The sequence below is a fragment of the Pseudonaja textilis genome, chromosome 7 (assembly GCF_049901715.1).
Source record: "Pseudonaja textilis isolate UNSWEBS1 chromosome 7, rPseTex1.2, whole genome shotgun sequence".
NCBI lineage: Eukaryota > Metazoa > Chordata > Lepidosauria > Squamata > Elapidae > Pseudonaja > Pseudonaja textilis.
The window spans coordinates 27,076,251-27,091,446 of NC_141996.1; the positions used below are offsets into that span (position 1 = coordinate 27,076,251).

The 15,196-nt window shown below is 35.6% G+C and overlaps 2 protein-coding genes across 3 annotated transcripts in view; one reads left to right on the forward strand and one right to left on the reverse strand.

Moving 5' to 3' along the window:
* Positions 1-2,543: 2,543 nt before the first annotated feature.
* LOC148125273 (uncharacterized) lies at positions 2,544-13,911 on the reverse strand. The gene is made up of 4 exons (XM_087937276.1): positions 13,831-13,911; positions 8,201-8,288; positions 5,467-5,597; positions 2,544-3,276 (listed from the first exon to the last, which is right to left on the reverse strand). The coding sequence occupies exons 1-4, from the start codon at positions 13,884-13,886 to the stop codon at positions 3,075-3,077; spliced, it is 477 nt and encodes a 158-aa protein (XP_087793402.1). The 5' UTR covers positions 13,887-13,911; the 3' UTR covers positions 2,544-3,074.
* LSAMP (limbic system associated membrane protein) overlaps positions 13,611-15,196 on the forward strand; it is a 507,719-nt gene continuing 506,133 nt past the window's right edge. For both annotated transcript variants that reach the window (XM_087937274.1, XM_087937275.1), the window contains exon 1: positions 13,611-14,118. In XM_087937274.1, the coding sequence (XP_087793400.1) occupies positions 13,964-14,118 (155 nt within the window). In that variant the 5' untranslated portion in view covers positions 13,611-13,963. The remainder of the gene's footprint in view (positions 14,119-15,196) is intronic.

Genomic DNA, 15,196 nt, shown 5'->3' on the forward strand with positions numbered 1-15,196 from the left:
TTCATGAAATGGAGTTGGTCCTCATTTTCTTCATTCACTATCAAATCTTCTTATAGACCTGCCATGTGTTTGTAGAGAGGCATGGAGAGATGGATGACTTTCAGAATACATGGAGATAGATATCTTTATTGGAAATATAGCAATTATGAAGTTAATGAAGCAAAACCAATCAAGAGGAGAATGCTATAGAGTTTTAGCATTTTTTTTTTAAATTAAACATATGAGGACAGCTTACTATTCATAAGTTATGGCAAATATTTTCAACTTTCCATGGCAAAATTGTGGATATCTACAAATGGGCCAAATAAGGTAAATTCTGAAATGTGTATTTACCATCGTGTAAATACTATGACATACATACTTGTGTCAAATACAAGTTTATTATCACAGCATTTATGTGATGATATTATTGTGCACAGATTGTGATTTGGATTCACTGTGGGTTAATGTAATTGTTCTACACAATATCCTGTAACCATATTGGTTTTTTTAAAATAAATATTTCATACTATTCTTCTCTGTAATTACTTTTCACTTTTAACACTGCTGTATTTCATATATCTATTATGTTTATATTGTTTATTTATCTCCATTTTCTTCTACTTTGTTTTCAGAGGTGCTAAGAATGCAGATATTAAAAATAATCAATATAATACAAAACAGCATGATGAAATAATTAGTAAATTTATGAAACCCAATAGTTCCTTCTACTCTTTCTTTAGAAGTTGCTGGAGAACGGACCATTGTAAGGCATGCAGGCTTCTCTAGGAAAATCATTCCATTATTTTGATGCCATAGTAGAAAAACACCTGTTCCTAAAGCCCATTTATGTATGACTTGGATGATACATTTGAAGGCTTACAAAAAAAAATCTCTTTTTTTCCATGATTTTATGAAGAGAAAATTAGGTAAGGCAATTAATTGCATACCTTTTCTCATCACAGATTGGTAAACTCATTCTTCTCCCTTCCTTTTAAAATAAAATATTTTAAATGCTGATAGTATTGCTAGGCACTCAATTATATTTGGAATAGGTGGTCATGGCCTACCATTCTTAACCCTTCCAGATTTATGTATCATAATTTGGGCGGGAAATCATCTTGATTAAAAGCTCAGCATTCTTGATATAAAAGGGTAATCTGGATAGGTTTTATCTGAATGTACAAATTGTGTAGAAGTCAAATCTCAAATGGAACAAACTTGTACAAGTTGTTTCAAAATCGAGTTAGTATGAAGTTATTTCCACTATGTTTAATGAAACTTATTTGCAGATTGTATATAGACTATTGACAGCTTTCAGTTGATCTGAGCAATGAAATTGTCAGTTTTTGCCTTTTGCTGGATAAATTTTGAATTCTCCAAAAATCATAACTGTTATATAAAGGAAAGACATTAATGAAAAGGATGAATTGTATCCATGTTGAATTTATTCATATATGCTGATATTTGCTCTCCTATCTTCAGTACAACAATACCTTTGCAGGATTATTCAGTCGAAAGAAAATGAAATATATTCAGTATTCAATTTCCAACTGTGTAAGAATGTATTTATGTAAATGTAGGCATTGCATTTTCTTGTCCAGATGTCATTACCAATTAAGAAGAGTGTAAAATAATGCAAATCAGTCATAACTATTGAAAAATCAATAATCATGCCCATTGTCTGAATATTTCTATCTGATTTTAAACAAAATTAAGCTGTCAAAGAAGACACTGGATATATAAATGCATATAAAAGGAAATGCCATTTGAAATCCTACAGAAAACAGGCATCCTAGATATAGAGAAGGTCCTTACAGTCTGCCAAATCTGTACAAATAAGGGGATTCACACATTTTAGCTACCAATACACATACAAACATTGTGTGAAAAGCTCTATTATTAGATGCAGATAGCTGGCCTACCTTGAGTTCTGCTGTCTGAAGTGTTCACTGAATAATAAAAGGAATACAACTTTTTGTTTACATTTATAATGTAATAAATCTTTAAAACTTTTTCTGATGTTTAAAAGTTGTGACATTCTTAATAATTTTTTTTCTGAAATACAGCTTAATCCTCAGAACAGACTACAAGCTGGGCATCTGTTTTTCTCTTACTAGTTATTAACTCTTCTCCAAAGTATTTTGTTCCTCTTGTGAATATAAATATTAGCTTTATGGAGTTGATAATCTCTATGTCATTTCTTGTTTGTAAACAAAAATTGTTATTAAATTGAGGAAAACATATCTTAGGAACAATGACTTGGTATGGATGAATTAGTGGTGAGAAAAATAAATTTTTCTCTCTCTAAAGGATTCACTCTTTTTGGACAAATGATAGTTTTTTTAATATTGGAAGAAAATATATTGTTTAAACTAATAGAGGAAGACAAGGTTGGATTAAATATTTGTATCCATTTTCAGTACTAAAAATCTTTTCCATTAAACAGTTTAGACAATGATACAGCATTAAATGAAATCAATTGGACAATATCATTAATGTTCAGCCATTAAAAATACATTTCTTGGATAATTTAAAATCTAAAAGTAAAAAAGTACTTTAGATATTTTTACTTTAAATAGTAAAATTAAGAAATGGCACTGAATGAAAAATAATTAGCATGCATAAACATTTTTTAAAAAGTGTCAATAATCAAACAAATAATCAAAGGTTGAAATAATGTTATTATTCACCTTGGAATAATTATTAATTAATTAATTATTATTAATAATAATAATTAATTACCTTAGAATTCCATTCATAAAAACTAAGTACATTTATGACCCAGCTTTGCTCTGTCTAAATATAGAGTTGTATGCATAGTTATGCTAAAAAATGCTTGTGCAAATAAATAGCACCTATTTAATATTAAGGGGCAAATAACTCCAACATTTCATGAAAGTTTGAGGAAGAAAAGATACCATTAGTCTATATGATTTTTCTTTTCTAAGAAACGCATAATGGTTGGAAACAATAGGAAATGATTTTAAATAACTAACTACATCAGGGCCATCAACTCAATTTCATTGAGGGCTGCAACAGGGTTGTGATCTTGGTGGGCTGGGGTGGACATGGTCAGCTTGACATCACTCATGTCAGGGTGCCTGTGGTAGCCCGAGCACTCTACTAGCGAAAATGGCAATATACTTGTCATAGTGATGACCAGGACTAGGGAAACCCAGATTCAAATCTGTCATCTTCCATGGGAATTCATTGGGTGACTTTGAATCAACCACTTTCAGAATTGGGACAGGATAACATTTGAAGTGGGACTTCCTTGTGAGCTTCCTTGAGTTCCTAAAGAAAAGGAAGAATATATATCATGCAAATCAGGAATGATAAAATAGAACTCTCAGTAACTGAAACAGATGTCAACACTGCTATTCTTCCTCCTTGGTACAGGAAAGTTATTGTTATAGCCCAGAATATTCTGTACCCTTTTCCACTAAAAAACATTGCAGAATTCATCAAACTGCTCCTAAAAGCTATTAAGTAAATGAAATCTTACAAAAAGAATTTATTAACCAAATGAGTTACATTTGAATTTGTTGTTCCCAATATTTTCGCTTCAGCATTGATTCCTGGACAGAGTCCAAAATATAAAATAAGAGAAGTAATTCAAGTATTTGGAATAATGAGAGGAAGAGACTCAAAGTAAGCAAACACCCACCCACAAACAATAGTTACTATCCAATTTGAAGCTATGAAATCCAATACATCTTCAGAATCTTATTTGCTTATTTAAATATTTATTTAAAAAACAAATAACATTGTATTATTCATCTATTAAGATTATTTCCAACATTAAATCAAACATTCACAATACATTCCAAATAAAATAAACAATTTGAGATTCTAATAAAGAAAATAAGACAAATAATGCAGTATAATACAATGAGAGAGAGGCAATTAGCTAAGATATATACCCTCCGTCCTATGAGATATATAGCAGTTGTGAAATGAATTGCATTTTTGTTCATTTTATAGAAGTCATGGTGCCCACAAACTGAAGCCTAGAGTAAAAGAATCATATAAGTAAATGAATTCTGACCTCAGAAATTTGTTTCTGAACTCCATAATATAATACAACTCAAGGTCATTCCCTAAAAACCATTTTCTGATTAGTCCAAGTTTTCTTTATTACAGTAACTTGTGGTAGGAACTGAAAAGTAGAAGATAAGGTTTCTGGCATTGTTAAACAATACAAAGGAAATAGTTTTGCTGATTTATTCCAAGTAACTAGAAGTCTTGGTCTTCTACCAGTTGAGGATATATGGTCATAACTCTGTCATGATAATTAAAATCAAATTATACATCATTTAAATGTATATTACTTAATATAAATTTATTTCATAAATAAATACTAAACAGATAAAAGGCTCTAGCCTTTGCTGTTAGATCTGAAATAGGCATGGACTCAACCCACAGCTCTACAATAATTCCAGCTTTCAATTACTGCTGGAACAAGCTTTCAATGACCATGATAAACTACCATTTCCCCATAATCCTGAGTTTCTGCACAACTACATACATGTATTGTTTAAAAATGGTACAGTATTCACTCTGTTTAATGTATTTCTTTCAAATAAGTTGTACCCTTCTAGTGCCTTTAGTCATGAGTATCATCCCATGAATCATGGTTGCCTATTACATCATATTTGTCTTCCAGAATTAAGAGGCTTAGTTCTCCTCATTTGTTTATCTTCCTCTGTTCAATGGTGTGGAAATATTTGATGTTTAGAATGGCACCATCTCTCTTCTCTAATAGGGTTCTCTATTAGCTTCCTTGTGTTAGCTTCCTGTGAAACTCTGAAAGCCTACCCTGACAATGCTTTCCCCTTTGCATTCAGTTTTTACAGTCCAATCCTTAGTTACCTATTTGATTTTGCCACACAGATTCTTCCTAGTCTTCTCAAGATGCAATCTGTTTTTTTCTCAAGAGTCCTTCACTGACAGAGCATATGCTATTGTCATAGAATCCCAACCCTTGTTGATTTCCAGAATTTCTTTTTTCTTCTTTTATCATGATCTTCAATTAAAAGGATTGTGGTTGGGGGGAGGGGATACTTGTACACCCTGCAGTTTTCTCACTTGGTTCTTTCAGCAGGAATTACTCGCCATCATTACTTTCCACTTTTTTCTTTAGTTTCTTCATAAAACCCAAATATCTTTCTCAGGCGACTGTGGGTTATCCCTTAGAAGAACCCTGATATAATGTTTATTGAATTCCAGTGTTGTCCATCTTTTGCTTTTTTGTGACCTACTTCTACATGTCTATCTCCAGTAAAGGACATTGTTCCTGTTCTCTGCTGTTTCTGCCCTATCCCTTATAAAGAGCTCAAGTACCATGCTCAGGAAATTCTCCCTAATGGCTTGCTGGGTAGAACCTTTCTTCTCAAATCACTTTATTTTTTAATAAGGATATAAGGCTGTACTTGCAACTGGTATACTGTGCATTTGTTTTTATTAAAAAGGCAAATATTGTACCTTGCAGATAATGACAATGTTTCCTTGCTGTCCAAGTTGTTTAGAGAATCATCCCTTGATTCTCTTCTCATACTTTCATTCAGATCTTCTCCATTGGCTTGCTCTGGTTGTAGGTTCCTAGAAGCTGCTTCCTTAAGAAAGAAAAAAAAAAGAAGTAACGAAGATTCCTCTTCCTTGATTTCCCACCAAATTCTTTTTTGAGCTCCCTGTATGTTCTCTCAATGTGCTTGTTCTCTGGAAAATGGGTTCCTTATATATCATTTCACGTACATTAGACTAGTAAGTGCAAAGCTGCAATCAGGCATGATGGGCAATCAGCAGCACACAAGAAACCATCAGCAGCCAGTGGTTCTTAGAAAATAGTATCCACAGCATTGACAACGTACAGCTTATTATCTTGGTTCTTCCTCCTTTTCTCCCTCTTCCACTTTTCTTGCAAAATTGGTTTAATATATTTTGTTTTTATCCTGGCTATGCACATTCCTCCAAACATTTTCTAGCTTGTGGTTATCTGTTTGGAGATTTGCTCCAAAGCCATTTGTGATGAATTGGGGTGTGCGATTTTTAAAATAAGGACTATTTTTAACACTTCAAATACTCTCTATGCATGATAGGGGGAACTGATAGCGCAAAACAATTTTAAGAGGCTAAAATCAGCAGTGAGAAAAGAAAGTGTAAAAATAGTGAAAATTGACAAAGGACATGTTTTTCCTTTTCTCCATTGCTATAGTTTTTTAAAAATGTCAAAAAACCAAAGAAAAATTGTTTCCTTTCATGCTTTCCCACTTTCTTCTATGAAAATGGAACCCTACACATTGTTATTTTTCTCTCTCTGAAGATCAGTTTATCTTATTCATTAAATCTATATCTATTAAGCTTTTTTAACACCTGAAATGGAGGAAGGTGATCATTTTGAAGGATCTGTTCAATGTAACAAATTCATTTACTGGACAAATTCCCATGGCCATTTTGACAATTCTCTTTCTACTGATTCCATTTTAAAATGCCAAAAATAATTTTCTTAGTTCATGAAACACCTTATAAAATGCTGTGGAAATATTATAAAAAACACAGGGAAGTACAGAATTGTTCCATTTTTAGTCAGAAATATATGTTTTACTATGATAAATGATTATGCACCCAGTTTTATTTCAGCAAGATGTTGCAACTTCTTCATATATTACTACCAGTAATAATTGATATCAAAAAAGTATTTGGGAAAATATTAGCACCTGTTAGAAAGAGTCAGCCTTAGCAGTTTTGAATAACTTTGGGAAACACAATTTGCCAATATTTGAAAACTAATTTGTTGGAAGATTTATAGGAAAAATAAAAAAAAAGAATATTTAAAATGTTAAAATTGTATATCAGATAAAAATAAATGCAAGTCATGAATAATCAATCTGCAATTATCTGCATCTAAAACACCTTTCTCTAACCTGATGTCCTCTAGATATGTCGGACTTTAATTTTCTAGGTAATATGTTCAAAGTCATTAAAGTACTTTCTGAAAGAACTTACTTTTAGAATAAACATATACCTCAAATTCTTTTGACAAAATTGTAAGATTTCCCAAAGATCTACTAAAATGGCTTGTTTAAAAACATATAAACGTATCTCACCATACCATTCGTACACTACCACAAGATGTTATAATATCCAAAACATTTCTGGGCAATCTTCAAGATCAAAAATATCATATTGCTTTTCTTGATAGATCTTATTTATATTGACTGGACCTTAAATGTAAAGGTTCAATCATTACTGGATGATCTGGCAGGAACAATCAATATTCTCATTGGAATATTACTTCATGTTGTAAGTTTTCATGGAATTCAAAAGATGGTGGGTTTAGAGAAATATAAATGAAATCCAATGCTTCCAAGCAGAGATGTGAACTTATTGTGAAATATTATACATGCTATGTTTCTTCGAAATTTGTTTTTAAGGTATGGAAAAAGACACAAATAGTGGAAAACTCAGAAATTTTGTCACTGGAATATATAAGTTCCTTCAGTGACAAAATGCAATTGTGAAAATGTTGCTCTGGTCTAGATGGGAAAATGGTACCAATAAAAAAAAGAATATTTGTAAATATTCTCATCTAGACCAGGATTGAAATGAAGGCTGCTTGGTGCTCTCTGAACTTGATTGTTGTCTTGCAGAAGTTTAGTTATCCAAAATAGATAACATTATCTGTGCTGATGGAAAGATACTGTTACTGCATGAGACAATCTATGATTTAACAGAAATTCACTTGCTTTTCAAATTTAATTTTATTTGTAGTTTGGTAACACTTAGTAACTATTAGCCAATTTTCAGATTTTTACAACAATACAAGCAATCTTTATCTATGTGTGAAATGAAAAATTATATTTTTCAGAATCCTTATCTAGCAGGAATTGCATATTAAAAGTCGTAGGCTTTAAGGGTGGTACTATTGCCATAAAAATAATCAGAAACTCTTATCTTGTTTTATGTTATAATAAATGAAACTCATAGGAACAAGAGATTTTAAAAATAGGTTGCTGTAATATTTTGCTTTAAGCAAGACTTGAAATATGAGAAAGGACCAAATCATTTGTAGGAAATGGAACTCTCCAATGATGTGTAAGGGTAAAGATCTTTATATTCTGTCATTGAAAGATAACTGATGATAAAAGAAAGGATGGTGAAAAGCCTTGAGCAGTTGAGAAGAAGAAACTAGATGTGAAAGATAACAATATCTGATTACCAGTCTTGCCTTGCCAGTGCAATGGGTAGAATAGATAATCACAGCAGCAAATATTAGCAGTTGCAGAATCAACAAACAGGTCAGGAATCTGGCAGTATAAATAGAGAAAAAAGGCACAGAAGCAAAAGTGTCAGAGCACTGAAATAGAATAAATAGTCGAAAAAAAAATCATAGGAGAAATGCAGAGAAGGCAAAGAATTTAAGACAATGGAGGACATTTCCTAAGATTTACTTTTATTTGGGTGTAACTCTAATTCATCCACTGGTAGCAGTAGATCTAGTAAAATAGTTTCATGGAAGTGATATTCAGCAGGTTCTGACCAGTTCTGGAAAACCAATTGAGTAGTTCGGAGAACCAGCAAATACCACTTCTGACTTGAGATTTTACAGTATCCTTCTCCTGCCATGTCCACCAAGCCACGCCCACAGAACCGGTAATAAAAAAAATTGAATCCCATCACTGCTCGTATGTATGATGTGGGTGTTAGTGTGCGAAACCTTGCTCTTAAGTGATCCTAGAGTTGTTTTTTTTAATGAGTCTTCTGTTTTGCAATCTTCACTCCATTTCTTCATTTCTGTAATTTGGAGCAGGTAAGCTGAAGACCATTTTGTGAACAAAACAGTAAGGTAGTTTTAGTCATCTGGCTTCTCTTGAGGGGAGACAAATTTCCTTGCCTTTTGTATTTCCATCTGGCATTTAGTAGTTACTGCAATCATCAGAAATGGTTTTATTGCCTTATTTCATCTAGGAAAGGCTTTCTATTTTCCATATAAAACATATTGATGCCATTTTCCATGAAGTGAATCCTAAATATATTTAACTAGGCATTAAATTTAGTTTTTACAGGTTAGTAACTGTCTCCTAAGTAAATATTCTGAGATAAGGATATATTTAGCTAGATTTAGCAGTTATGTGGCAGATGCAACTCACATTCTATGATTGTAAATCTCCAATAAATATGTTTTCTTTATGCACTGGTATTTAATTAACATATAATAACTCTTATTAGCTACAAATGAACAACTCATATGATTACATAGAATTAAGTATGCACTACTGCCTGGTAGAATTGGAAGCTTTAGATTACACTCAATGTGCTTTGTTACAGCTTTGAGTTATTGCACAATATTGTCAAGGTCATTTTGGACAAGGGAGAAAAAGCTTCATTATTCAAAAGCATATCAGTGCAATGGAGTCTTAATATTAATGTGTAATGTGAGCTAATACCCACAAAGTAATGTGAGCTAATACCCATAAGTTCCAATTTCTAGCATTAGATCAGCCTTTCCAATTTTGATATTTTCTAGTTGTTTTGGATTTCATTTCCCCTAAGACCCAGATAGATAGACTGGATGAGATATCTATAGTGTAAGATGCATATATGTCAATATGCAATTGTACACTACTTGAACTCTTTTGATTGGAAAATATAAAAATAATTGTACATAAATAAAAATATGATTATTGAAAAGTTGATGTTTTATTACATATTGAAGAAATCGATTTAAAAGGTCAATGGTAGTCCTGGTAGAATTGATAGCACAGAAATGGTTGGTGGAGATTTTGGGGAACAAAACAATATAGTCAGATAAGTTTTTTTCTGTGTATTGTATTTTTAAAACTCTGTAAAATGGTGTTAGTGAGAAATTACTACTAACATATTCTAGTTTAGATTTTGATGGACATTTCATTTTAAAAATTGGATCCAAAAATAAGAAGTCTTCCCTCCCTTGTTCTCTCCCTCCTCTTTTAACTGAGAACACAAATAAAGCTTCACAGGGTGATGCAATTTTAAAACTGCATGTAAAGATTCCTTCAAGAGAGGTTGGCTCTCTGTGATTCCATAGGTTTATGTAATTCATGTAATTTTCTTGTCAGCAAGAAATATCTTCTTGATTTTTTTAAACTTCACAGTCTAGTCTACAACTGTGGGATTTCCTGGCAATCTCCCAGCCAAATATTAATCCAGTTTAGCTGCAGTAGGCTTGGTATTGCCATCTGCCCTGGCCAATTATTTAATCTGTGGCATTAAAAAGTATAAACAAATCTACATTTTGATTCTTGTATAATTACTAAACTTGCATAAAAAAATGAAAGCACTAGCTCCCGGTTCTTTAAAAAAAAACACTAGCATTTGAATAAAGGGTATCTTCATGTACAGATAGGATTCAGTTTATCCAGGCTAAAGCATATGGCAATGGTCCTCTGGGCCTCAGCAGTGTGCTTATTGATCTGGATGTGAGTGTGCATCATCATCCAGCATCAGCAACCACTGTGTGGGACTAAAGCTAAATCAATACTACTGTTTAGCCTGTTTTGTATCCCCTACAATCTGGATTTAGCATAAAACAGCCTTGCGTATGAACATCTTATTTTAACACATTCAGTCTTATTTTATAGCAAACAGAAACAATCTCCCATTGTTTCCCATGTATAGTTTTCCAGTATTCACAGAATACTGGTGATTCTTTAATGATTTCATTCTTGAACACTGCTGAATGATAGCAACACATCACAATACTGGAAAAAAATGGTATAGTGAATGTCAGTGCAGATTTGCCCATTGGAAAAGTTAAAGTAATTACAGATTAGTGAGTATCTTCAGAAATTTGGTAGCAGGAGTGAAGTTCCTTTAGACACTTGCCTACAAAAAAAAAATGTTTCCAATTCCTCCTTTTGTCCTTCGAAAGCTGTCCTCCAAAATACAGTCAGATACTAGCATTGTCAACATGAACACTAAACTTACATTTCTCATATATCTGAGGAATGAGAAAAGAAGGTAACAGCACTAATTAAACCATCATCCAAGGTAGTTACCATCATTGATTGATTACCTGTTTGTTTATTTATTTATCAAATGTATATAGATGCCCATTTCATGAATGTGACTCTCTATGAAGTTCTTTTCTTGTGCATTGAGCCAAATGTACATTAGCTACTGTCTTAATGCTTCATGGATCAAGTTGGTGAAGCTGCTGAAATGAACTGGAGCTCAGCTGCCAATCCTGGCATTTGGGGAGGACAGATGCAGCATTCACATTCCAGACAACTCAATACCACCATTGTCTCTGCTCCAATTAGACCCTCATACATCAAGGGCCCAGAAGAGAGATGGGGGAGGAATGGCTGGTCTGAGGTTCTGGTAGAGAATGTTTTATCTGGAAAAGAAAAATATGGAATAAAAGAGCAATATATGAGTCTGAAATACCAATTATCCAGAAGAATGTTCCATTTTTCATCAAAGAAAAAAAAAAAAGACTGCTCTACATATTTGGTTGGAGAAGAAAGAGCTCCATGTTTTCCTATTTCTTTTTCACTTTCTGCAACATACATTTCATTTTGTAGATCACATTTTATTCATTAAAATTAGTGATTGCAACAGGGAAAAGTGTGTGTATGGTATGTAGGCATGTACTTCAGAATCATTTTTATCAACTGGTCAATGTATTTCAAGAGCCACATTCACACAGGAAAAAAAATCTTAGAGGCACATTGCCCATGGTGAGTAGAACAGGCACCCAAGGCAATTGGGAGCACAATGTTCTTTCTTTCACTGTCTTCCTCTTTTATCTTCTCCTTAGTCTCTCTTTTTAGACAGCAGACAGTCAAAGAAAGGAACAATCACCTTTGTCTGTGGCCTACACTGACCATAGCAGGCTTTTGAAATGACGGTGATAGCCATATAAATTAGGTTGAAGACTATGTGTAATCCTAAAGGCAGAGATTGTCTGCCTCAAGTTATATAGCAACCTCTTCTTAACTAATAAATATCAGAGCACTGTTGGTGAAGTCTGTATAAATTAAGGGCTAAGAGATAGTAATCCTGTTTTGGACCCAATACAAGATTTTTTTAAAAATAAGTGAAAACGGAAAATTGACAACTGCAATTTTTAAGTTTTGAATTCAGATGTTACTTAGAGATGTTTTCAAAAACATATGAAAAAATGTCTTATGAAATAATTGTCCCTTTCAGGTAATGGATAATAAAATTCTAATTTGTGCACAAAACCTGTGTGGATTAACAAATTGGAGCCAAACACTCATATGCCAAAAACTTTGTTAGTAAGCAGGGAAGTAAATTGGAATAAATTATATCCAGGATGCTGACCTCAATGTTTTAAGACCTTTTGGCCTATGGTTGATCCCTAAATCCTTTTAAGCTCCCAATTTAAGTGCTGCTAAGAGTCACACTTATAGGACTCTAGATAATAAATATGGTTTGGCAAGTTACAGATCAGGCCAGCATGCTTGTGTCCTCTCTCCTCTCTTAGAATGAACATCTAAACCAAGCTTATATGAATATAATATACACACACCCAGCCATTTCATCCTGTAGCAGCTCTTTCTCTCACTGCAAGCACTTGACTGGACTCTGTTCATCACATGTAGAAGCAGCCAGCTTGGCAAGCCTGCCACTGGAAGCCACACTTAGCCTCATGATGCTTGCCAAGCTGTAGCTACTCCTATATTCAGCCAATGCCTTACAGAAGTTCAGTTCTGCTGAGCAAACGAACAGAAGAAGAAGAAATCTAATAACAGTATGGCTACTAACTCTGAATGAGATTTGACTCTTCTTCTTCATTCTCACTTGCCTAATGTCACCTCACTCTTTTTATATGCTTTCCTTCCCTCTTTCCCAATTCCCACAGCCTTTTGTTTTTCTCCCTTCCTTTCAGTCTCCCAACCCTTCCTTCTGCCACCCATCCAGTTTCTTTCCTTTTTTTTTCTCTCCCCCTAACGGCCTACCACCCCTCTTTTTAGAAGTGGGGGCATGCCTCCAGTGAAGCTGTTGTCGTGACAACCTAAAAGAGCACCGGCGGTTTGCCCGGGACAGGCTGACCAGGCAGCGGCTCCAAGGGGAGAGAGGATGCAGGGCGCTGTTGGCCGAGTGGCTTCCTGGAGTGGGGAGGTGGGGCGGGATGACGAGCGCGTGAGAGCGAGTTTCCTCCGAGTCAGGCAGCGAGGAGACCCTCTCCTCCCCCCCCCCCGCCTCCCTCCGCCGCTGAGCCGCTCGCCCGTTCCCTCCTCCCTTCGCTCCTCCTGGGAAAGTGGGTTAGGGAGAGAGCCGAGCTCGCTCTAGCAAAAGCACCCACGCGCTGGAGGAGCAGGAGGAGGGGGGAGGCAAGCAGGCGAAGTCGCAGCTTCTCGCCTTTGGGGGCTCGCTTGCCCTTTTGGAGCTCTTTTGGACGCCTTGATTTGTTTGCTTTCGTCTCCCCCCTCCACCCCGTCCCTTCGGGGTCTGGCTTCTCCGTCCCTACCCTCCTCTCTTTTTATTTTTACGTTTGTGTGTGTGGGTGTGTGTGGGTGGGTGGGTGTGTGTAACCGCCTCCTCGCCTCTTTTCTTCGTTTCCCTCCCTGTCCGGCTTGCCTGTGGGGGGACTTAAACAAGCAAAAAGAGCGCGCGCGCGCGAAACAACAAGACATTATCTCTTTCCAACCCCAAGGCATCGCAAAGGGAGAGGGTTGGGGGAAGGAGAAGCGTAAAAAGAAGCCAGGAAGCAGCGAACGAGGACCAGGTCGGGAAGGAGACAACACCCCCCCCACCCTCACCCCCAAGAAACCGAGAGAACTGATCAACTGGACAGGCAGAGTTGTGCGTTTTGCGATCGCTGGCCGGATATCACTGTACCTCTCTCTCGCCTGCTGCCCTCTCCCTGGTCTCTTTTCTGGGTTTAAGTCCACCATCCTCCAAGCACCGAGAGTGATTGAGAAAGAGAGAGGACCAAAAAAAAAAAAAAAGTCCATCTTTTGCAACTCCAGCCATGGTGGGAAGGGCTCAGCCCGATCGGAGACAATTCCCGTTGGTCCTACTGAGACTGCTTTGCCTTCTCCCTACAGGGCTGCCGGTCCGCAGCGTGGATTATAACCGAGGCACTGACAACATCACGGTGAGGCAGGGAGACACAGCTATCCTCAGGTAGGGGGCGATCGGCCAACTTTTCTTACCGTCTTCTTGTCTCCCGCTTGAAAGTCCTGACCCGGGCTGCGAGTGGAGGGGTGGGAAGGACGAGTGTTGTGCTCCTGGTCGTATGGATGTGACTAAGGTGTTTGTGTGAGACAGATATTGATTATTCATGCCCGCTTGTCTCCCGAATATAATTTCCCCACCCTGTTTCTAGGGACATTGTATCCAATTCATCCTCCCCCTCCCCAAATCCTACATTTGTCAGAAAATTGAAAAGACTTCCCAGTGTATATTAACCTTTTGGCTGTTGCTTTTTTTTTTTTTAAAGTAAGAATTTTCTGCGAATATATGATGTTTGTTGTAAATAGGATTTGTGGTCAGTCTTCAAAAACTTGTCTTCTATAGCTCCTGAATGATTATATGAAATATATCTAAATGTGCTTGCATGGAGCTGTTTCTATTGGATCATTTCTGTTGCTGATCTTTCATATACATCTGGGTTAGTTTGTTATCCAGACAAATGAAGTAGAAAATAAGTAGCCAGAAGGGAAATATGCAAGTTGCTTTTCCCTTCCTGCCAACATTGAAATGGCAGAAGAAAGCCCTGAGCACCCACCTATATAATTTATTTATTTGAATTATATCCTGATTTTTGTTTTGTACAACTCAAGGCAGTGTACATAATGTGAGAGGTCAGAGAAAAGAGTCATTATGAAAGTAACCTGTTTTCTTCCCTCTCCATTATCACACGCTTTTAAATTTTAAGCACTACTTAAGAGAATTTTTTGCTAGTTGTTCTGGCTCTTGTACAAATGGATTAAAACCCATTTAACAACATAATTAATTTATGATGTTTTAAAAAAAAATGTCGTTGGACAGCTTAAGTGCAATGTTGCAATTTCAAATGTGCATGGTTTCTTGTCAGGTGATTCTGAGTTGCCTGTGTGGCTTTGGTGGTTTTCCTTGTTAAGCCTAGAAGGAGAGCTAAGTTCAGTGCATATGTGTGTGACTTGACTGGCTGGTGATGGAAAACTGCATCTCGGTGTTTGTACTGCCTGTTCAAATTGAGATTATATAAATCCTAGGCACT

Bases quoted from the DNA above. Each gene is read 5' to 3' on its own strand.
- LOC148125273 (XM_087937276.1), bottom strand. From the start codon at position 13,886: ATGGTGGACTTAAACCCAGAAAAGAGACCAGGGAGAGGGCAGCAGGCG. The intron at 8,289-13,830 runs GTACAGTGATAT...TTATACTGCCAG, and splicing joins GGGCAGCAGGCGAGAGAGAG to ATTCCTGACCTGTTTGTTGA. The intron at 3,277-5,466 runs GTACAATATTTG...CCTTTTCTTTAG, and splicing joins ACATTGTCATTATCTGCAAG to GAACTCAAGGAAGCTCACAA.